Below are 22,133 nucleotides of genomic sequence, written 5' to 3'. Positions count from 1 at the left end.
CCAGGCGCAAATCCATTGCCAACATAAATATGTTAGTAGTTTAATTACTGGAAGGAAAACAAGGTGTGGCTTTTATTTTAGTGATGCATGAACTTCAGAAGTGATGCGTACAGTATCAGTTAAAAGTTTTTGCACACTGAGATTTTTGACATTTGCATGTTACTCATTTAACATTTACTAAAAATACACTCAGTATTTTTTGCTAACAAATACATTTACAGTATGTTCACCATTTGAGTACCTTTATTAGCAAGAAAATGTCATATCTTTGATTAATCAAAGTAACCTCCTCTAGCAGTTATAACAGCAGAGAAAATTTGAGACATTCTTTCTACAAGGGACATTAAATAATTTCATGGGACGAAAGAGTTAACTAGTGCATTTAAAGTTCAGGACAGCATAGAATTTGACTATGCCATCAAAGCACAACCATTTAACAGGATGTCAGACATGCACTGTTACATACTCATTCCATGTTATAAAGGAAATTGTGAATGTAATTTGACTTACATTTTCATTTATAGTTGTTCACTCAACTTTCCAATGCTTAGCAAGAATAAAAGAACATCAACAGTTAATGAAATAAATGGAAAAGTAGTGAAAACCTGTGGTGTGCAAAAACTTTTTACTTATAGTTTATGTAGCTTAGTGTTGCTAGATGAAATTAAGAAAAAACTAATGTAAGACGTCATGTCGCTAAAAACCTCACACTGCAATTGTAGCTCCTTCGTTACTTGTGCTCAAAATATTTGTTAGACCTTCTTAACTCTTCAAGTCATCAACATCATATTAAGTCACTGTCATTTATTATTCAGGAAAGTGATTATGAATGCTGAACTCCTTCATCCCCCAAGGACATTGTAATGTGAGAACCAAGACTTAACATTGGCTCTGGCTAAACGTCTAGGTCGTCTGGTCTAGGCCGGCTGCTAACACGACTAGTCTGGCTGAGTGGACGAGGTTCCAGAAGTCCCAGAGGCTGCAGCTCATGGCTCATTCTCAGCTTCGTTTCATTATGGCTCAGGTTCTCGGAGTCGTCAAAAGCCCGGGCGTGGGAGTTGGAGATGGTGCTGCCGTTCTGACCCAGCCGGCTTTGCTCGGCACTGTAGTTAGCCCAGTTCTGCTTGCTAGCTTGCGTGTTGTAGTTACGGCATGAGTTAGCCTTGTCCCCGATAGCTAGCTTGTACCCCGGCGGAGGAATGGGGGCTGCGATCGAAAAGCAACCATTGCAGGTAGCGTACTTGGAAGACGACAAGTCCTTGGGGTTGGGGCTTAAGTGGCCGCTGGCAAGGAAGTGGCTTTCGTTCATCTTTGTTTGATCCTTAATTCTTTTGAAGAAGACGTACGTCAGCTCGATCACATTCAGAAGAAGAGATGCGAGGGACACCACTAGCATGAAGACGATGAAGACCGTTTTCTCGGTGGGTCGAGATAGAAAGCAGTCAACTTTGTGGGGGCAGGGCCACCTCTCACATGTATAAATGGCATCCAGGCTGAACCCATAAACATACCACTGTATGAGCAGGAAGCCAACCTCGAAGATAGATTTGAAAATGATGCTCACGATGTATGTGCACAAGAGGGCGCCCTTCATCTTGACCCTACCGTGCTCCTTCAGCCCATACTTGAACTTCTTCACCTCGATGGCCTTCAGAGGGAGGTCCACGTCCACACCCTCATTTTGAAACACTTTCAGTTCCTCCTCTTTCTTCCTCAGCTTCTCCTCCTTGTGCATCAGGTAGAAAATGTGACCGAGGTAGAGAAGCGTGGGCGAGGAGACGAAGATGATCTGCAGCACCCAGAAGCGCACGTGCGAGATGGGGAAGGACTTGTCATAACAGACGTTCTCGCAGCCAGGCTGCTGGGTGTTGCACTTGAAGGCCGACTGCTCGTCCCCCCAGGCACTCTCCACCGCGGTGCCCAGGACCAGGATGCGGAAGATGAAGAGCACCGACAGCCAGACCTTTCCCCCTGCCGTAGAGTAAGCCTGGACCTTGTCAAGCAGTCTTCCCAAAGCACTCCAGTCACCCATTCTGCATCACAGTTAGACAGAAAACAGCATATCTATGTTTTGGTTTGGTTTGGTTAAAAAAAAGAACTTGCAGAACTACTGCAAGAGAACCGAGACTTCAGACTTGTAGATGTGACAAAACAAGATTCTTCTACTTAAGTCAGTGTTTCCCAATCTGGTCCTCAGGGACCTACAGACAGTCCATGAGCTGGGAGGGAGCAAAAATGTGGACTGTCTGGTAGGGGGCTCGGAGGGAGCAAAAGCATGGACCGACCGTGGGTGCCCGTAGCCCAGATTGGGAAACACTGTTGTAAGCAACAATAAATGATAGTTTTATAATGAAGTTCTGCAGGGGCAGTTTTAGGATTTGACCCTTAGGGGGGCAGGGGGGCTCAGCTCCCTGAAGGCCACCCCTTCTCCCCTGGGTCCCCATTATTAAATGTGTTAAGGGGGGATATGAGATGAATTGGAAAATATGGGAGAAATGGCTAAATGATGTTATAAAACGTAATTCTTCAGGGGGTCTAAGACAAAATTATGGGGGGCTAAATAGTATGTGGAACCACCTATGGACTTCATGCTATTTATTGTTTTTAACTGTCAATTCAGCCAAATAACACACCTATGTCAGGCTGGAAAGACAAGTCTGCTTCTTAGTCTTAGATTACGGTATTCAGCCACTTGCCATAAATGCCAAGACAAAGGTTGATGATACGAAGGGGAACTTTTTGAGCATGTTTGTTGGGCAATGTTGTTCAGGCACTTTCTCATTGATGTTGAATAACAAATTTCCTTTGAAAAACTTTAATCGGCAATGGGAAACTTCTTGCGATCATCCAGATCCAGATGAGTGGCCCTTTGTCTCACCTGGTTGGCAGTTGCCCGGCAACAGTGCTCAAAACGCCACCCTGTATCATCACCATAAGATTATCTGGCTTCTGTTCAGAAAGTGCATCGCATTTGTTTTTGTTTTTTTTCCATTTTCTGGTAATGGAAAAGGAATTGTGGTCATTCTTTCCGTATAATCTCATTTAACTAAGTGGCTTAGAACATTCTCCTGGAGATATTTGTTCTGACATCCACTAATAATGCAGCACATTTAATAATGAGGGTACTATGGTGACTCAGGGGGTACATTTGGGTGAAATGCCCATAGTGTATGTTCTGCGATGGACTGGCATCCTGCCCAGGATGTACCACTGCCTGGACAGATTTCAGATCCTCCTGACCCTGACCAGGGGAAGATGGATGGATTTTTGCTACAAGTCACATGCAAAACGTTTCTTATATCAGAGTCCCTCTTGTAGCTAGGATATAGACATCTGATTACCTGCCTGAAAAAATAAGCACTTTGAAACAGAAACTCTATGGAACTTAAAAGACCACAGGTGACTGGAAAATATTGAAGATAAGTATGATATAAATGTTTGGGACTGTTTATAAAGAATCAATAACATTCAGCTTATCTAGCATTTAAAAGGAACTGTTTAAAAACTCATAAATGTGTGCCAACTCAACTAAACAGATCAATGACAAATGGAGCTTCACAATTAACTAGTCAAAATTAACAACGCCATGTCATATAACGTTAACCTTATTCTATTTTTTTCTATTATTCATTACCATCGTACGAAAGAGGTATAAATCCATATTATGTATTTATCCACACAGGAAATTACAACGTTGTGATTTGAAATTCTGCTGCATATATATAACATCAGGGGGCTGTACTACGAAGCGGGGTTACTGGCTTATCGGGGTAACTTGTCGGATTTAAGGTTGTCTGGGCAGAATGTAAGTGAACGAAAATTAAGTCCTTTTAAACTGTGGTACCTTAAATCCGACAAGTTACCCCGATAAGCCAGTAACCCCTCTTCGTAGTACAGGCCACAGGACTTTTAACATGTATTTATACAAAATGTAACATTCCCAGTCATAAAACGAACTTTTAATATTATCATTATGTATTTACTGAGATCCTTATAGCTATAAATGCCTCACACGTACATTTTGAAGAATGCGAATAAAAAACATCAATTAAGAAGAATCAAAGAAGTATATATGCTTTAGTAGGCTATATAAACATCAAACCTCTATCAAACTTTTCAAATATCCAAAATGCACTGCGATTAATCTGCGACTATTTTCAGTCAGACCGTTTCCACGTTAGAACATCTACAAAACTATTATCTGAACAACAAACTGTATTTAACAAGAAAACACTTGTTAATCTCGGTAACGTACAGCAACACGAAGTTCAAAACCTCATTACAGGATTTTACGTATAATTACTAGAATAAGTACGTGCGCAAAAAAAAATTTAAAACATAAAAACCGTTTTCCTCTATAATCATCGTATAAGCTAGACTACACGTTTAATTTAAAAATCACTTCCATACACGTGTTCCTAGGAACAGTTTCAATCACATATTGTTCTGTAACGTTAAGTTTTTACTTTACCTGGAAATCCCGCAGAGATGCAAAAACAGCCCTAGGAAATCTTATTTCCGAATCTCAAAAAAATCCGCCGATCTTCTCTTTGAAATCAGTGTCAAGGACTCAGGGCTAACTTCTAAGACTTACGACACCCCTGAAATAGGTTAGAAAAAAAGAGAAAAAACTTCAGTCACCTGATACTTGACGTGGATTAACTGCTGGACCTCTGGTTTTTCAAACTTTTAAGTTACTCAAGCCGGCAAAGAGTCAAACATATCTATAATTTACACTTAAATCGCAGTGCATCAAAACATCAAATGTATATTTTTAAATAAAGTGACCGTTTTCCTTCATTAATCGAAAATACCTGGACTGGAATATTATTTTTGTCTGCACAAATTAATAATGTTATCTATGAAGAGCAAGAGTATGTGAAATTATATCGCCATCTGCTGTATATATTCTGAATTCTTTTATATAATTAATATTTAATCGTTTATTATGTTAGTAAACGAGAAGTTTGCGTCTGCAAAATAAGTTCTGAATCAGGGGTCAACACCATGACCAACTCTGACGGTCGATCATCTTTATCTTTTTTCTTTTAACCGCCGACCTGGTGTTTAAAAACGTAGCCTACATTGTGCGTCTTTTTTCCTCATTCAAAATGTCACTTCAGGCCCTGCAAAATAGGCTTGTCATTTTCAATCTGAAAATGGGGTTCCCCCACAGTAAGATTTGCTGGAGGGGTGTAAAATAATTTGTTATTTTTGGGGCCCCTGTAAAGTGCTGGGCCCTCTGAATCTGCTAGAGTATCCACCCCCCCCTCCAACACCCCCGAGTGCGCATAGCGCATTCACAGCTAGGTCACTTACTCAGTACTAAGGTATCGATTCACTGCTTAACTTTAACATTTTGTTTGCTTAGAAGACATATGTATAGTTAGTTATCTGCATCTATAAGGTATTTGAGTTCTGGGGTCCCTGAGCTGCGGAAAGAATTTCTTCACTGAGTACAATACAGCTAAAGTAGCCTAATATCAGGAGCTGCAGGCATGTTGTAACAAACCAGTGTGTCAAGTCTTTGCCATAACAGTTTACAGATATAACAAAGTATATACTGCACTAAAATATGTTTCATATAATACTACAAACATGCGCTATATCTGAATTGTGCCAAAAACAAAGCATGTGTTGCTGAACTGCAGAAAAAGTTGTATTGTTAACTTGGGGCATTTGCTATTAACATGATAGAATAAGTGATGTTTTAGTAGGCTAAGTATTCAAAAGAGGATGCCTACAAGCAAAGCTCCATCGTTTACTTTGGTATTGCTGGTGTGTGCCAGGAAACAGGAATAACAGATGAATGCAAGAAAGCAGGTGTGAAAATTTCAATTAATCTTAATCTGTCATCACTGTTTCTTCAGCATCCACTTACTGGTACACCAAATAAGGCAAGAGACCCTGGGACAGAATATACTTATTCCTTTTCATCCTCTTACTATATATAGACTTTTCTCCAAATCTATTACAAAGCTTATGGAAATTGTAGATTTCTAAAATTCCAGATTGAATGAAATAATGAAATAATTCTCTCCACAGAATGTAAAAGTTGAGGAAAGTATGCAAATCGTTTTGTTTGGTCTACTGGCGGCTCCTGTTTGAGAAAGAGCGATTTTAACCAAGTGTTTTTGATTTTCCCTTCACCATCGTGCTTCAGGGCTGGGATGAGGGTCTTCTTCTTCATTGATTTTTATCAACGGAACATTCTTCAGATGATTTCCTGGATCATCCATATGGTCTTCGGTAAATTTGAGACAGATGACAGCATTAATTTTGCAGCGCAATGATGTCACCCTTTTACCCACCATGCACCTTGCGCGTGAGTGATGGTCAGTGTTTTTCTTATGAGGCATGTGAGTGCTGATGGTGGCCAGTGAAAGAGCACACCAGCTCCAAACCAGTTACCCTCAGATTCACTGTATGACTTCCTGAGTTGCCGTATTCCCTTAAAAATTCCATTATTCAGTGATCATTCTGGGAAGGTAGTGAGAGTGAGCTCATTTAACTATATTATTAATTTTCATTTTATGCATCTTTTGGGACTTTATATGAAAGTAAAATAATGTTTTATTAAAATATTTATTTGAAAGAATTCAAAAACATTCTCCACTGTAAGTTTGTAGAGTAATGTACACAAATATAAATTAATTAAACAAATGTTTCTTAACAGAATTAAGTGCCATTTAAAATGAATTGGGGAGTACTTGTTTTTGCTTGTGTGTTTTGGTGCTATGGAGATAATATGCAGTTTCATTGGGGTGGCCCTTCTGAATTAATGTCTATCACTTGGAAAAGTAATACAGCAGCTCATGTCACATGACATAGTTATGATAAACATGCCACACTGATGACAGACCACTGTAGTCCCTTCTATGAAACCCACAGACCACCAACATTCAAACACTGCAGAGAGTTACAGCCAAAGACTTTGCATATGATGTCGCTGCCTTGAAAAACATCATTAATAATTCCTAAAGGATTGGGCTTAACAACAATAAACAAAATGAAAGCACATTTCAAAGTAAATCTCAGCCGAAACAAAACCTCTTGACCTCTTTGTTAATAGGCTGAGAAAAAAAAATCTGTTATCTTTCCACGCATAAGCAGATTTTCATTTTGTCACATTCATCATTCCAAAGAATTTGGGCTTTTTTGCTGGAAGAGAATTTCGGTAGATTTTAGAGGCATGCTAAGCTGTGCCAATGGTAAATGAGACAGATAATGTAAAATATAACAGAAAAAATATTCAAGTTTTAGTCACTTTATTTCAAAGCTAATTGCATCATATGCTCTACAATGACACGCCAAAGGTTTTGCACATTGTTGTTTAGTTTTTGGACACCATTGTTGAAATAATATAAGCTCTTTGTAATCTTAATATTGTGAGAGAATTACAAGGGAGTGAGATGCTGGATGGTTACCCTCAGAAATATCTGTCGGCTTACTAAAGTTAACCTTCCACCTCCTCACCCCAACCACTCTTGACTGTAACAGGAACATAATGAGTGTGATTAGCTTACGGCTTCAGAGTGGACCTGCATTCAGAGGGAAGTATCTTATCAGGAAGTGAGAAATATCAACATGTCTCTGATAGTTCAGCTGAATTTAAATTAACCCTGCTCATCTCCCAAGCCCAAGAATCCATGATAGCGAGACCTGACTGAGCACATAACTTATTTTACAAACCTCTTCAGCAGCTATAGAGAAAGGTTTGTGTGAAGGTCCAGGCTTGGGCTGTAAAGTGTGTTTTGAGGATTTCAAGCACCCGTCTTTACTGAAGCTATAATCAAACGTGAGCATGTCACCAGCAGCAAAATGTTTCTGCTGATCTTGATTGATGTCCTGTAGTTACACAAGCTGCAGTGGGTTCCCCAACAATGAAGACCATCCTCATCAAAAAGATCTTCAGGACCAGGGACAGCAGTCCATCACCTGTGGGACATTTCGATCTACAAATGGGAGTCATGGACACACAAATATCTAGCTTATTTATTTTTCTTCCACTATTCAAAATATTACATTCCACAATATGCATACATGCTTAGAAATTATGTAAATGTTCACCCACCTGTCTTAACCAGTACATGATCACAGTGGATCAAAATGCATTTTTAAAATTGTTTTATTACCCCATTCTCATATTTTCATGGTGATATGTATATAAAGATATCAAGTCACGTGACTTCTCATTTGAATTATAAGAATTAAAGTACAGCTCATTATACAAAAAAGCTTCTTTTTTTTACATTTTTTATGCATGTGCTGTTTACAGTTTTTAGCAGCAGAACTTAGGGAAGAAGAGAAGCTATGAAAATCCCTTACTTTGTTCTTTTTAGAATTACGCGTTACGTGAGTATCTTCCGATAAGGTCATTTCTTTCTTTTGAAATACCTAACGTTGTATTTGCGAGAAGCAGTACGACCAAATAAGCTGGGGGCGTGTTTCGTAGACCACAATGCCAAGCGGCCACGTGCTGGAAGGCGTTGACCAATAACAGAACTCTACGTCACGTAGAGGGTCAATTCTCATAGAAACAATATTATAGATCAGCAACCGCAATGGTCGACGCTAACGGCACCGGATGTTTTGGATACTGGCTCTGAAAACGTACAATTCGGTATATGATGAAGGTTTCCTTATAGTTTTTTTCTTTCTTTGTATCGATATGCGAATTTGATTAACTGACGAACAACGTAAAGATAACTTGCTGTTACATGTAAATATAGATAATTTATTTCATAACTACTTTGTATTAAGTTTGCTGGTTAAGAGTACACACCTTGAAGCACCTTTTTCCGCGATCAGTATCACTTTCACATGTGCATTTCCGGGTATCCGGTTGAACAAGGGAACAATAAATGGGGAAATATAAGCGCTACTATTAGGCAATACAAGTCTTTGGAGAGCCTGGGTGCAGTGACTGCCATTTTTGTTTCTTCAGAATCACAGCGGCGTTTTCTAGCATGTTTCTAATTTCTGTGGGCCGACAATATCTACTGCTCTCGTTTTCGCACTCATTGCCTGTTCAACTTTGGTAGCCGGTAGGAGGGCGAGATTCAAGGTAAAGAAGCTAAAGACTACACTGTGATTGCTAAAGGTTAATTATTCATTCAGTGTCCAACTCAACATAGAAAATGATCAAATCAGTGTATGCTAAGTTAGCCACGCTCTGAGTTGTTGTTTGTATCAGTGTTTTATTACGGCCAGTGTTAACTTGCAATTGTTATGCCTCCTGACATAATAAATGTTGAAAAGCCAGTATATCTGACTAGCAATTTAAAAGACAAACATTTAGACATGAAATACTCATTATAACCTTGCTTCAATCTTTATAATACTACAAGCATTTTATATATATATTAGCATTTCAGACACCCCAGGTTTAGGCATATTGATCTCAGGGAGGCGGAAGTTTTAGTCTGCACGAGGTTGGGGAGGTGGGGTGCAGATATTGTAACAGGTGCTGCCCCCTGCCACGGATTGCCTCCCCTGACCTAACTGCTGCAGCGAATATTGAAAATTTGCTGACTTCTAATTACCTTTGGTGCTTGGTTCGATGTCATATAATTTCCATGTGTGCGGGTGCCGAGTATGAAGACAATCGCCGCATTATAGTATTACAAGAAGACAGAATAGGAAAAATAGTGCAAAATGTGTCAAACATGATAGATAGATAGATAGATAGATAGATAACTTTATTAATCCCCAGACGGAAAGGTACATTACTCAAGTAAATTAATCGCTTCTTATGACAGCATGAAGGCGATTGTATTTGCACAAACAAGCGTTTGAATGAAAAAGTAGTAACTGTCACATTTGCAAGGTTTTATATGAGGTTATTAGCATATTTTTAGTCTGCTTAAGGCAAGAAATAAATGAAGTTACAGCGAGCGGTCGCTTCCGCTGCGCAGGAGAAGCGAAGCGATATTGCCTCTAAAAAGAGCGATGACGTCAGGGGAGGCAATCCGTGGCAGGGGGGCGTTTAGAGCACAACACCCGCAAATTGCACATCATTCGCGGGGGTCAGTGGCTTGCTGTCAATTTGCGGGAGATTCCCGGAACTTCAGAGAGAGGTGGGATGTCCGTATTTTAAAATACCCAAACAAGCTGATGTCAAGATATTGAAGGGCTTTACTGTGGGCCTATTAGTTCGGCACCCTTACGCATCTTTGTTGGCAGTCATGGGAGACTTCTTGGAAATTTATAGACATAACGAACTAGAAATTAAAGAGAGGACCCGCAACATGGATTTCAGGAGTCAAAAATGTATACCCAGTCTAAATGCACTGACTTTCTATGTGAGCATTCCTTGCTGGCAGTTATATTGTCACTTGTTTTTGGAGATGAACAAAACGAGTTTGCAAAGCACACAAGGAGAGGTGCAGGGATTAATGTATCGTGCCCCTCCCTTGAACTGTCGCAGGAAATGGCGTCTGGCCCTCCGTCGAACTTCTCCTGGGTCGAGCCAGGTAAGCTGGCCGGTCTGGCAATGCCCCGCATGCCCGGCCATTATCAGTACCTGCTGGACAACGGCATCCAGCACCTGATCAGCCTCTCGGAGAGGAAACCTCCCTATCATGACACCTGCCCAAAGTTAACGCTACATCACATCAAAATAGACGACTTTTGCCCGCCTAGGGATGACCAGATCGATAGGTTCCTGTCCATCGTTGAGGATGCTAACGCCAAGGGACAGGTAAGCATGATTTCATACAGTTATTGCGCAAATAAATTGTTTATGCCTTATATCAGAGGTAGGCAATCTTATCCAGAAAGGGCCGCTGTGTATGTGGGTTTTTTTCTGCTACTCCCTAATTAGATTACTAATTAGAGGATTAATTGGCTGAAGAGTCCTCACACCTGGGTTTGAACGGCTGACCTAAAGGTTATCCTGTAACAATGCATTATGTAATAATGCCGCATTTTGTAATGACTCTATAAAATCTAACAAATTTCAGTCGCACAATGAAATGTTATTGCATAATGCGTTGTCCCACATCATGTAACAGCACATTATGTAATAATTCTACAAATTTTTATAAATATATAGACTACATTATAATTTTATATTGCAGTGTCACCATGTTATTATGATCATTATTGTTATCATCATTAAATTAGTTACATTTTGTCGAGTTATTACATAGTGTGGTGTTATATATCCCAAAAACATGCACGCAGGGTCCTTGAGCGTAAGATTGCCCACCCCTTCCCTATATGCGTCTTCCATTGTGTTAAAAGAACGTTGAACCTGAAGGTGAAAGCAGGACCGAATCCTCCACTCAGGCCCCTCCCTGCACTGCAGACTGGCGGTCTAAGTCTGGCTTTGTCAGTCTCCGGACCACAGACACCCACACTGAGACTAGGCGAATTAGTGGTCATCCCATGCAGCAAGATAATCCCTGCATCAGCAAAACAAACGTCAGGCTTAAGCCAGACCCAGTCATGTATTTCTGCGTGAGAGTTACCGGGAAGGCCTTGTCATTATTGGTAGCGTGCTGCAAAATTTGGGTCGCATTCTGCACTGCACATTCAAGTTTCATCTTAACGTTATACCTTAAGGTAACACCTGAACGTTTGAGGATTTTATTTGCGCCGATATTTTTCAAGAATGGAAAAAAATCAAGCATTTAGCACAATAGTTGTGGTTGCATGATTTGTCCCAGCTGGTCCTAATTGGTTAAGACCTCTTCTCAGCTAAACATCTGCATAACTTCTGGGCTCTGTGGGTCTGAAGAACACTGCTTTATTTAAAAGTAAAGCATGACTGTTATGCACAATTAGCAATGCCCAGGGGGTGCGGGCAGGCAGTTGACCTTTGTCCTCCAACAGTTAATTTTTCCCATAATCCTAAGGCGTTTTTGTTGCTCAGCTGACTTTTTGCTGCATGCCCCGTGTGCTGTACACCTCTATATATTTTGTGTACATGCATAGAGAAACGGCACTGGGAAGGAGCTTTTTCAGCGCTTCAGCAGGTTTACAGGTCATGCTAACAAAGTCAGCATCCTTGCCCCAGGGTGTGGCCGTCCACTGTCTTCATGGCTACGGGAGAACAGGGACCATGCTGGCCTGCTACCTGGTGAAGAAGAAGATGATCAGCGGCGTGGAGGCCATCAGCGAGATCCGGCGGCTGCGTCGCGGGTCCATCGAGACCCACGAGCAAGAGAAAGCAGTGGTGCAGTTTCACAGCCGCACCAAGTAGAGGGCGAGACGGACATGTGGGAGTGAGTATGGGGAACCTCGAAGCCTGTACACTGTGCGTCTCCAGCTTCTCATGTCCGGCTCATGTGATCCCATGTTCTCCAGTTATATATAGCAACGTATCCATGGAGACTGTTGTACTGGAATTCATCACAGAAGATATATTTTTCCTTTGCTCCCGAAGTCCTCCTTCACAGGCTTGACTGTGATTTTAACCTTTAATTATGGGTAGTGGTTTTTCTGTCAGTTCATTTATAACTAGTTCTTCGTACATGTTTTTAAATGTTTAACTGGGACAGATCACCTGTTAGGTACTGCAGGTTTCTTTCAAAGACAATTTGTAATATGATTATGAATTGTTTATATTGATTGTGAATGCCCATTATCAGAAGGATACGCAAAAAAGTGCCTTCGATTGGTGTGCCATATACTAGGTTTTACGGTATGCTCAGGTTCCCATGCCTGGTTTTCCTTTGTGATATGAACCTCTTTTTCAGGATTACCAGACCGACATTGTAGAAATATGACAACATGTTTGTTCATAAACGTCCATAAATGGTACCAAGTGCTTTGTCCTGAAAATAATTTCTCACCATCCCTAAACCTGATGAAGGAGTCACATTAATCTTGTTTATTGTCCTTGTAAGTGGAGAGATCAGGGAACGCTATGAAAAGGGCCCTGTAACAAATGACAGGAAGTTCCTTGCTGGGATGCTGCATGGTTAGTCCTGACATTGGGGAGGCATTGGGGTTGTCTGGCAGGGCGTTTCTGTGGCAACGGTACAGCGGTTAAAGCGGTGCTTCAGCACCGCATGTGATCTGCAGTGCCCTGAAGCAGTCTGAACCAGCTATGTGCAGTAAATGGCCCTTTTGTAATAACCTGCATAGTCTTTGCTTGCTAGTAAGATATCACTTCAAGCAACAACCAAAATGTTGACATACAAAGCTACTGTGTATTGCTTAATGGAAGGAGATTATCTCTTTCAGGGGCTGTGAGTCACCGAGGAGCATTTTCATCCAGCCAGATTTGCTAAGTAAACAATTTAAACAAATGACAAGTTAGATGGGTTTGGCACTGTGTTCTCACAAGATTTATGTGGGTAAATATTTTGATGAAATTTCATATACATTTCTTAATATTGAATATTCTTATTCAGAGTGGCTTCAGTTGAATTTTACAGCAAAATACAATTAGTAAAAAACACAATAATAATACAGAAAAACAGTATACTTTCTTGGTCATAGCAATATGAATTACACTTTATCTGGTGAATAAGTGGTCTTGTGTATTGGGGAAAACTGAGATATTGTTATAGCAGGGAACACACCACATGCCTTTTAACAGAATGTGGATTCAAAATGATGAAAAATTAAAATTCATTTTAAGTGCAGCTTTTACAGTAATAGTTGTATAATTTTATTGTTCGTGATCCTGATTTTCTGTAGTGTCTGTATAATCTATGTAATGTAAAAATGAAAAAATACAGAAAAATATAAAAATGTTAAAATCAAAAGTTGTTAATTATATACACAACACAGTCTAGATTAAAGAAAAACACCCAGCCCACTTCAGTAAGCTGCAGTCTACTATACTACTAAAGTCAGATTAAATTTGGGTCTCAAAATGATCAAGGTCCCCTGCACTGGTTTGCTAGCCAATATTTAAAATGTATATGTATTTAATGTATTTTAGTTAAACTATAATGCACAGTTTTTAAAATCTAAACATAACGTACATATCCAGGCAACTGCTAAACTAACAGAATTACAGCTATCTTGCTTTTATTAATGGATTTAAATAATCTGCAAAAGTTGAAATGTTTTGTTCTTCTCTTGTAACTAAATTACTTGACTGGATCTTAGTTTTGTGTAAAAGTTTAAGTGAAGCTTCACTGCAGTATTTTCACGGGGAAACTCAGATTAATGGGATATGTTTTCACAAGCACTAGATTTTGTGATCTTCAGACCCTTGTTCAAAATAAATCATGTGAAATGGTACATTATGATATACAAGGCCTGCCTTTATAACTGCTTGAGGCCTGCCTTTATAAATGCCTGCTCTGATATGTAACTGAAGTGGAATGTTTATGTGAAAATAGGACAATAGCATTTTACTTGAATCACATGATCCACCGTTTTGCCTATCTTTTCATATCATTCACTGTCACAGTCCACCAAAACAGTCCTACCTAAATATCAAAGTCCAGTTTTCCAAAATGCATTTTCCTGAAAAACTAATATACAGTCATCTGTTGACTTACATCCTATCAAGTAATGTCTGATCATACTTACACCCCACAAAAGCCTTAATAAAATTTGTCAAGAGACATCCGAAGCAGACGTACGTATTTGTGCGCAGTGTGTGGCAAGAACCAAAACAAACTGACTGCACTGCTACTAAAGAGCTTTAGTTAAATGTGTGTGATGTTGTATCTTATGTTACACAGTATATTTGACCTCTCCCCTATAATGATCAAGATACGGGCTGAAACCCGGACATATCTTTAAGATAAAAAAAGAATTGATGACTGACAAGATGTTTTAAAGCAGTTTTGAGCATTTTTAGGGCATTCATTAATAACCTGAAGATACAGTAGGTCCAATCATATTTCTACTGTACACATTGTGTTTAGCAAGTTTTATCAAGCAAGAAGGTTGCATATATGGTAAAAAACCTTGATCCTGACATAAACTCACACTGCTTTGTGATTGGCTCTGCCCCACCTGGCCCCACCCACTTTCCCATTCCTTGCTGGAGTAGGCCTCGCCACGTTCTGTTTGTTCAGCTTTTCGGGAGCTCATGCAGCGACACGGCTGGCCTCTATCCATTTGCATGTACCATTTCAACTCTGGCAAAAGTAACACAAACACACATGAAACCACCTAAAACTCTCAAACCTGCTTGTCTGTTGTTTATCCGGATGTAATTCTCTCTTCAACAACTTAACTTCCACTTGCTATAATCTTCCCTGGAGGAAAATTCTTAATTTCACATACAACGCTTTGCACTCACATTAGTTCATTTGACTGTTGGAAACTAACGCTGACCTCATACATGCAATTTCTGGTTCCAAGAACATCACTTAAGCTTTAGGGTTCACGTTCATTCAGCTTTCTGTGCGCTTCAGTGAATGAGTGTCTTCCTTCAAAGGTATGGAAGAGTAATTTCTCAGGTATGGCATACAGATCACTTCCCGATATACTGAAAGTCTTTTTTTAATGTGACACTGGAAACAAGGAATTGGGCAAATTGAATATTATTTTTAAAAAACAGAATTATTTACCTTTTCAGAGCTTCTATGTCCTCAGTACTCTCAGGCAGATCAATACCTTTTGTCTCAGGCAAGAGAAAAACCAGAGCCCCATAGATCAAAGACATGAGCCCTGAGGAGAAAACAGCAGTATGCTTTAAAGTATTTCTTTATGTTTAGCTTAGCAGAAGTGTAGCTTGCACCACACCTTACCGTATAGAACCATTGGAAGCTCTGTCCACACGCTAGCTAACCTGAAGAGCAGGAACGGGGCTGCAATTCCACCGATGTCACTCAGAGACGACACCACAGAAACGCCAAGGTTCCTATGGCGAATCATCATAGAACACTGTACACATCCGCATCATTTCTGACAGAGCTGTAATATTCATTGCTTTTCAATTGTATGCAAATACAGAAGAAATTTTTATAATCTCTCGCCATTATTTTTTCCCCCAATATCTTTTTCTAAAAGTGGTAGATCTTTACCGTAATGTTGTGGGATAAAGTTCAGTACTGATTAGGTACACAATTTCAAAGCCAAGTGTTATTCCAAGTCTTCCAATGATGGCTATAGCGGTCTTCAGCCATGAGATATCTATATGGAACAACAACAGACATGTCCATTTTATATATTTCACTACTCTCCATCATTAAAGCCTTGCTTTTTGCACTGGAGTACAGTCGTGGTGCAACTGAAACAGCCATTCCCCAAACTGTCCCCACAAAGCACATAGTTGTCCAAAATGTCTTAATATGCATACATGGGAAGCACTTTTATACATTCTGGTATATATGCTTTTATACATGCTTTTATACCTTCTGGTATACATGCTTTTATACATGCTTTTATACCTTCTGGTATAAAAGCAGTGGCCAAACAGGACAGCCCTCCAATGATGTTAGATACTGCAAAAGGGATCCTGCGGCCGAGCCAATCCACGGTCAGGTAGAAGAGCAGAGCAGAGGGCAGCTCCACCACGCCGGTTATGAAGAACTCCAGGTGCAGGTTGCCCCAAACGATGCCGGTACGCATTATCAGGCCCTGGTAGACCACTGAGCTGGTAAACCTGGAGAAGTGTCCAAAGCAGAGGTTAGGTATGTCCTGCATTCAACCTACAGGCTGTGAAATAGTAGCAGACGTCTGAAGGCTCAGTCCGCAGTGCCTCTCTGCTATAAAGAAAACAGAGCTTTGGCTTTCATGGGGCGACATGATCCATTAGTTACTAAGGAGTATGGATGGATACTGTGGTATTGTGCACTGAAGAAAACATTAAGAAGTTACAGAATCGGCTTAGGGAGAAATTTATGGCTGCCTAAAGTAGAGGTTGTTTCTTTGTGGACAGTGTGTGAAAGACACAAGCTATAGTCGGCAATAGGCTGTTATTAAACATACAGTCATTCTGTTTTAACAGAATGTCATACTTGAGCAGTTGCTTGGGTATTACATTATCCAGCTGACTCATGTGATCGTCAGTGGTGCAGATCACTAAGTGGTGTAAGATCTCTGTAACAATGGTTCTCTATATAATCCAAGATCCTTAGATCATGTGAACGTAGTGCTTTACAATATATTTATTTAATAAATCGTTGCCTATTCATTAGTGAAAAGTTTCCAGGTTCTTACCATGCATACATCAAGATTAAAGTGATCTTCTTCATCTGAGGAGTCTTAAAAACATCCCAGGGAACTGGGTTGCTTGATAAATTATCCTCAAGTCCAGGCTGTAGTAGCTGCATCTGAAATACACGTGTGAAATGTGTGTTTTAATAAACAGAAAAGGAAAGTGTAGGAGGGGATGAGGGAGATGGAAAGAATGATGAGCTTTTAGGCTTCTAGTTTATACTTTATTGTATTGCCTTAATGTGATGATTTGTACAGAATGTGTCTATAACCTTTCTGGATGTTTTGGTTCATTTTTACACCAAATGATTGCAAACACACTCACCGTAATGTAATCTTGTGGGAGGGATTTTCCGTTCTTTTTGGCCATATGCTTGACTATCTCCATGGCCTCTGTGGTCCTTTTCATAGAGAGGAGCCATCGTGGGGACTCTGGAAGGAGCCTTCAGAGGAAATAAGTCCCTACACAAAGTATTCTGGTCATATGTGACTTAGAGAAGCCTATGACAGGCATCCTGTCCAGGGTGTCCCCTCCCTTGTGACCTATGCTATTTGTCATAGGTCCCTGACCTCTACCATGACACCATCTTGGATATTTACTCGGAAGATGGACATATGGAGAAACTTTTTTGTAAAAGAAAAAGAAAAATTCACTGATGCTTTATGAAATTTTTTATGAAGAAGCAGCCTAAACCATTATCTGAAGCACCTGTGATTCTTATGTACTGTATGAATACAGTCACACTCTATTCTACTATTCCGGATTTTTTGCTGCTAATCTAATCCAAACTCTATCCTGTATGAAGACACTAGACTGCAAATGAACTAATTTGCAGCTGAATGAATTAGACTTGATGTCTCAGCGGTACAATAAAGTGCCAATGAAATCCTTTTTTATTATGAAGTGGAACAAATCCAATCTTGGACAATTCAGAGTCGCGAATGAGCAGCATTACATGTCAGGGCAGAACTTCTTATTTTTCGGGTGTCTATATATGGGAGGGGGGCTGTTACAGGTGCTGCAACCTCACCTGGTTATTTCACATGGCTCATCAGCACTGAAGGGGAAGCAAAGGTCTGTAACCTGAAGCTGGTGGCTTTAGGCCACACCCCCTTATGGCTCCCCCTTGTTCTTTGCTTTGGAACAAGAAAAATTTTTTAAAGACCCACCTACCAGTAATATACCAAGAAGAGGAAGCATGGAGCTGTTATGGAGAACTGCAGCGTCTTCCATGACGGGATGAGGTAGGCGATTCCCGGCAGAATGATGACCCCGGCGGTGAAGAATAATTGGGCCACGGTCCCCACCAGTCGCCGCTGATCGGAGCCGACGATCTCAGTTACTGGGTGATGAAAAGGGAACGGCCCGTGTTAATTGCATCCCTGCCCCGGCAACCTAATTAGGTGCAATGAGCTCATCCGGTGTTACCCGGCCGAATCCCATTAAAGGAGCAGCGGCGGCCCTCCAGCCAGAAGCTGTGAGATGCGGGACTCTTACCCAGGACATAAGCGGACATCCAAGCCCCTTTTCCAAAAACTCCCTGGATGATGCGGATCACCAGAAGGACCATATAATTAGGGGAAAATATCATCCCTATACCAGAGATCCCAAATCCAAAAATGGAAATGAGGAAGCAGAGCTTTCGGCCGTATCTAAAAAGAAAAGTCAGTGATTCTTAGCGGGACTGGTTCAAGTTAGCGATAAGCTAACAGCATTAGCTTTAGTTGTACAAAATTATTAGGTCAAAGGTATAATGTATATATTTGGAGAGTTTAAAGCCCATAAGATCTTATCGGTTATAAGGTTATACTGTGTATGTCAGTTCTAACATCAAGCATTAAACTCTACACTGTATATGAAAGTTTTGATGTCAACACTTTCCCAATTGCTAAGTGTCACTCAGGCAAATACAGGCGGGGCAAACAAAAACCGAATCTGAAGTCTGAATAAGATTTACCGCGTTTTAAAATGAAATAACAAAACTAGTGTAATGTGCACGCTTTCTGCCATATGACCGGTCCGCGCTCTTGTAACTCCTAACTGTTTTTTGGTTTGTGTGATGTCCTGGGATTTTTTCAACCACATATAAAAGCATCATACGCTTGTTCTAACCGAGTTCCTACCTGTCTGCTCCATATCCGATCACCAGGGCCCCCAGGAGTAAGCCGACATTTAAAAATGCCTGGTTCAGGTCCGCCTGCCACGCATTCTCACATACCAACTGAAACTGCACAAAATTTTGTGATTCAATAAAAAGAAATATCTATCTATGCCTCCATTTTCCATAGCTACTCATTCAGTACAGGGCTGCAATATTAATCAGAATAATATACCAAAGTATCAAAAATATCAATCAATATGCAATTTGCCAATTCAAGGATATGCTTTGGTTTTAATTATTATTATTATTTTACATTTTTATATGGTTTTTGAGTCATAAAAGTAAACTTTTTAGTTTTTTTGTGAGTCCACTGAGGTAACATGGCTGGTGATGTAACAAACATCCACTTAACAACTTCAGATTTTAAAAGTCTACCTCAGAGACAATGGTGGAGAGAGACGGGTCAAATGCCCAGCCATTGGTGCAGGGAGCCAGCCGAGTGTTGTTGAGGGAGCTCGGGTCATCCTGCCGGTTGCCGCAGTCGACCCGAGTGATGTTCCAGTCCACGTCAAACCTCTGACAGCTACTGAAAGTGCCCAGCGTCGATCGGGGTACCGTCAGCTGCCTGAACTCCTCCTCTGTCCAGCCGCACATCTCCTGGATCGTCTCCCCTCCTGGTTCCCGGCACCAGTGTCCGGGAGTGCTGCCCAAAAACACGACACCCACATAAAGGAAGGCGAAGAAGATTCCGGTGATGCATGACAACATGCAGAGCCTTTTCTGGTAAGGCCCGAACTCTCCTACGGCGACCAGCAGCTCGTCAAAGGGCAGCATTGTGCCTGACTGTGCGGGATGAAAGTAACGGGGCTCTCCTCTTATAGGAAAAGAAGAAAGAAAAAAACTTTACGGACTCCCAAGCACACATGCGCAGCCATGCTAAGGTGAGTAGCCCAACACAGCATTGCAGCACGTTTCACACAGTGAAAGCCCTTTACCCACAAAAAACTGTGAGGAGAAATGGCATGCTTCAAAGCAGTGCCCAGCTCCAGACCTGCCTTTTTGGCTCACAGAAGATATTTACACTGGAACAGAACAAAGAGGTGCTCTTGCATATTTAAATCCTCTACAAAGCAAGGCAGTGAGAGAGTGCGGGCTTTGTTTTTTTTTTTTTAAATACAGCCACACAATATACAGACAAAAAATACACATCACAAACAAAAATTCTGCTAAAATTACCCATAAATTAATGTGTTTAAAACTATATTTCCCATAACTTTTTTTTGCAAACATATGTCCTTTGTGGAATTTCCTAAAGTATCAAAGATTTACACAGTTTCAAGCAGGAAAGGAAACAAAAAAAATTATATATAGTATATAAAAAAAATATATTGTGATTCCTACTGTATATTAAACAGGCAAAAATATGCTACTGTCATCCACGTACAAGTCAAATAATTACAAATACCCACACAGTACAAAATCCTCAATCGTGACAGACGACAGAAGCCTAATCAGCTGGAGAGCCAGGATAACTTACAATGGAGCATTGTGCTGTTCGAAATGAACTTCTAATAAGAGAAACTTCTCTTTCTCAGTTTATTCGTGCTCTGGCGGGAGTTTGGAGAGCGCACTTCAGCCGAGGGGCACAAAGGACACCCAGATGCAAATGCAAGATACAGGAATCGGACAAAGACGGCGGCTCTTTCTCTTCCCGTTACCCTTTAACATGTCTTACAGGCCAATTACGGTGTGAAAGCATCAATTCTATGTACACTGTTTCGGGCAGATAGTTGACAAATTCTTGCAAGCAAATTAGACACGGAGGCCAAAGACTGTTTAGCTGCTCATAAACAAGATTGTCTCCTCTGAGCCTGGTCCCGCCAATTAAATATGATTACATCTGCATGTTTGCCTTTTCTTAAGAGTAATTCAAACGGCAGGTCCTTCCTTTTATAGTATGTAAAGTCATTGCACTGTATGAAAGTTTATTATCAAGTTTGGTAAGTTTCGCAATAGTGCTTAAAAAATTGTGTTACGTCCAAGGCAATGTCTTCTTTTTTCAAAGATGTTATCACATAGCAACGTCATGTCTGTCCATCCATTTTCCAGCCACTTTTTTTGGTCAAGGTCATAGGGCAGGGAGAGTATCCCTGGCAGCAGAGAGCAGAAGGTATTGGAACATCCTGAACAGGACACCAGTCCATTGCAGGGCACGCACAAGCACTGTGATCAATTTAGAGATGTCAGTTAAAGTGTCTTTGAACCATGGCAGTGATAAAGTAATATAAATGGTGTAAGACAATCAGCTGTTTTGTGTTATACAAATATGGTTACATGTTTTTTTTTTTTTCTATTATTACTTAAGAATTTTAAAAGTTCATTTTACACCACTAGATGTCATTCTTACACATCTAGCTGTGGATTATATAAAGATCCATTAATCCGTCCATCTTCTACCCTCTTATCCTTGTCAGGGTCTCTGGGGAGCCTGTAGCATATGCTAGGTAGCATGTGGCCCAAGGAGGACACACACCCTGGACCGGATAGGCTTATAAATAAATTTTGTAACAATATACAATATAAACAAAGCATAATGAATAAATATTTCAAACGCTACAGTAATGTAACTAACATACTATGTCCATGAATGTCTCAAAATATACTTAGAATGTAACAATGAAATATGACACAAATAAATGATCTGGAACAGACCGTCGACTGGTGAGAGGCTGACTATATGCAACGTTACATCGTCAAACTTTTCTCATCTTCCATCATCTTTCTCCAATCCTTGTTCCATTGCTTCAACAACTTAATTTTCAATAATTTAGACTCATAAATTCTATTTAAATCATGACTTGCAGAACCCAAAAGTCTTGTATCTGGCAGGCTTTGTCTACCTTAGGTTTTAAATACACACAACCACACATACACACACACCTGCACATT

General features: G+C 40.3%; 3 protein-coding genes and 1 long non-coding RNA gene across 10 annotated transcripts; 2 read left to right on the top strand and 2 right to left on the bottom strand.

Moving 5' to 3' along the window:
- Positions 1 to 225: 225 nt before the first annotated feature.
- gja1a (gap junction protein alpha 1a) lies at positions 226 to 4,733 on the bottom strand. 2 transcript variants are annotated; one of them, XM_023839083.2, is made up of 2 exons: positions 4,642 to 4,733; positions 226 to 2,033 (listed from the first exon to the last, which is right to left on the bottom strand). In XM_023839083.2, exon 2 carries the CDS (start codon positions 2,030 to 2,032, stop codon positions 896 to 898), a length of 1,137 nt encoding a protein of 378 aa, XP_023694851.2. In that variant the 5' UTR covers position 2,033; positions 4,642 to 4,733; the 3' UTR covers positions 226 to 895. The 2 variants fall into 2 exon arrangements, with proteins under 2 accessions (XP_023694851.2, XP_023694850.2); XM_023839082.2 differs by having other exon boundaries at positions 4,472 to 4,729.
- A 3,816-nt stretch (positions 4,734 to 8,549) lies between these two features.
- dusp23b (dual specificity phosphatase 23b) lies at positions 8,550 to 14,335 on the top strand. 5 transcript variants are annotated; one of them, XM_023839086.2, is made up of 4 exons: positions 8,550 to 8,623; positions 8,948 to 9,067; positions 10,430 to 10,702; positions 12,023 to 12,768. In XM_023839086.2, exons 3-4 carry the CDS (start codon positions 10,433 to 10,435, stop codon positions 12,206 to 12,208), a joined length of 456 nt encoding a protein of 151 aa, XP_023694854.2. In that variant the 5' UTR covers positions 8,550 to 8,623; positions 8,948 to 9,067; positions 10,430 to 10,432; the 3' UTR covers positions 12,209 to 12,768. The 5 variants fall into 5 exon arrangements, with proteins under 5 accessions (XP_023694854.2, XP_072554913.1, XP_072554911.1 ...); XM_072698812.1 differs by having other exon boundaries at positions 8,948 to 9,103; XM_072698810.1 differs by lacking the exon at positions 8,948 to 9,067 and adding an exon at positions 13,195 to 14,335 and having other exon boundaries at positions 8,570 to 8,623; positions 12,023 to 12,230.
- A 298-nt stretch (positions 14,336 to 14,633) lies between these two features.
- slc22a3 (solute carrier family 22 member 3) lies at positions 14,634 to 20,200 on the bottom strand. 2 transcript variants are annotated; one of them, XM_023839073.2, is made up of 11 exons: positions 19,620 to 20,200; positions 19,207 to 19,310; positions 18,581 to 18,735; positions 18,257 to 18,425; positions 17,408 to 17,525; positions 17,086 to 17,198; positions 16,278 to 16,528; positions 15,948 to 16,056; positions 15,672 to 15,784; positions 15,492 to 15,591; positions 14,634 to 15,056 (listed from the first exon to the last, which is right to left on the bottom strand). In XM_023839073.2, the coding sequence occupies exons 1-11, from the start codon at positions 20,016 to 20,018 to the stop codon at positions 15,029 to 15,031; spliced, it is 1,659 nt and encodes a 552-aa protein (XP_023694841.1). In that variant the 5' UTR covers positions 20,019 to 20,200; the 3' UTR covers positions 14,634 to 15,028. The 2 variants fall into 2 exon arrangements, with proteins under 2 accessions (XP_023694841.1, XP_023694842.1); XM_023839074.2 differs by having other exon boundaries at positions 16,314 to 16,528.
- On the top strand, positions 19,839 to 21,821 carry LOC111857872 (uncharacterized). Its single transcript, XR_002841456.2, has 3 exons — positions 19,839 to 19,967; positions 20,066 to 20,125; positions 20,780 to 21,821. It is a non-coding gene; the product is annotated as an uncharacterized lncRNA (long non-coding RNA).
- Positions 21,822 to 22,133: the final 312 nt, after the last annotated feature.

Source organism: Paramormyrops kingsleyae, chromosome 14 (assembly GCF_048594095.1).
Source record: "Paramormyrops kingsleyae isolate MSU_618 chromosome 14, PKINGS_0.4, whole genome shotgun sequence".
Classification (NCBI taxonomy): domain Eukaryota; kingdom Metazoa; phylum Chordata; class Actinopteri; order Osteoglossiformes; family Mormyridae; genus Paramormyrops; species Paramormyrops kingsleyae.
The sequence above is the reverse complement of the archived record's forward strand: the minus strand, read 5'-3'. Positions and strand labels throughout refer to the sequence as shown.

Bases quoted from the DNA above. Each gene is read 5' to 3' on its own strand.
- gja1a (XM_023839083.2), bottom strand. From the start codon at position 2,032: ATGGGTGACTGGAGTGCTTTGGGAAGACTGCTTGACAAGGTCCAGGCT.
- dusp23b (XM_072698810.1), top strand. From the start codon at position 8,588: ATGTTTTGGATACTGGCTCTGAAAACGTACAATTCG. The intron at 8,624-10,429 runs GTATATGATGAA...GAACTGTCGCAG, and splicing joins CTCTGAAAACGTACAATTCG to GAAATGGCGTCTGGCCCTCC. The intron at 10,703-12,022 runs GTAAGCATGATT...TCCTTGCCCCAG, and splicing joins ATGCTAACGCCAAGGGACAG to GGTGTGGCCGTCCACTGTCT.
- slc22a3 (XM_023839073.2), bottom strand. From the start codon at position 20,018: ATGCTGCCCTTTGACGAGCTGCTGGTCGCCGTAGGAGAGTTCGGGCCT. The intron at 17,526-18,256 runs GTAGGTGGGTCT...TTTCCTCTGAAG, and splicing joins CTCTTCTTGGTATATTACTG to GCTCCTTCCAGAGTCCCCAC. The intron at 15,592-15,671 runs GTAAGGTGTGGT...TTTTCTCCTCAG, and splicing joins GCTTCCAATGGTTCTATACG to GGCTCATGTCTTTGATCTAT.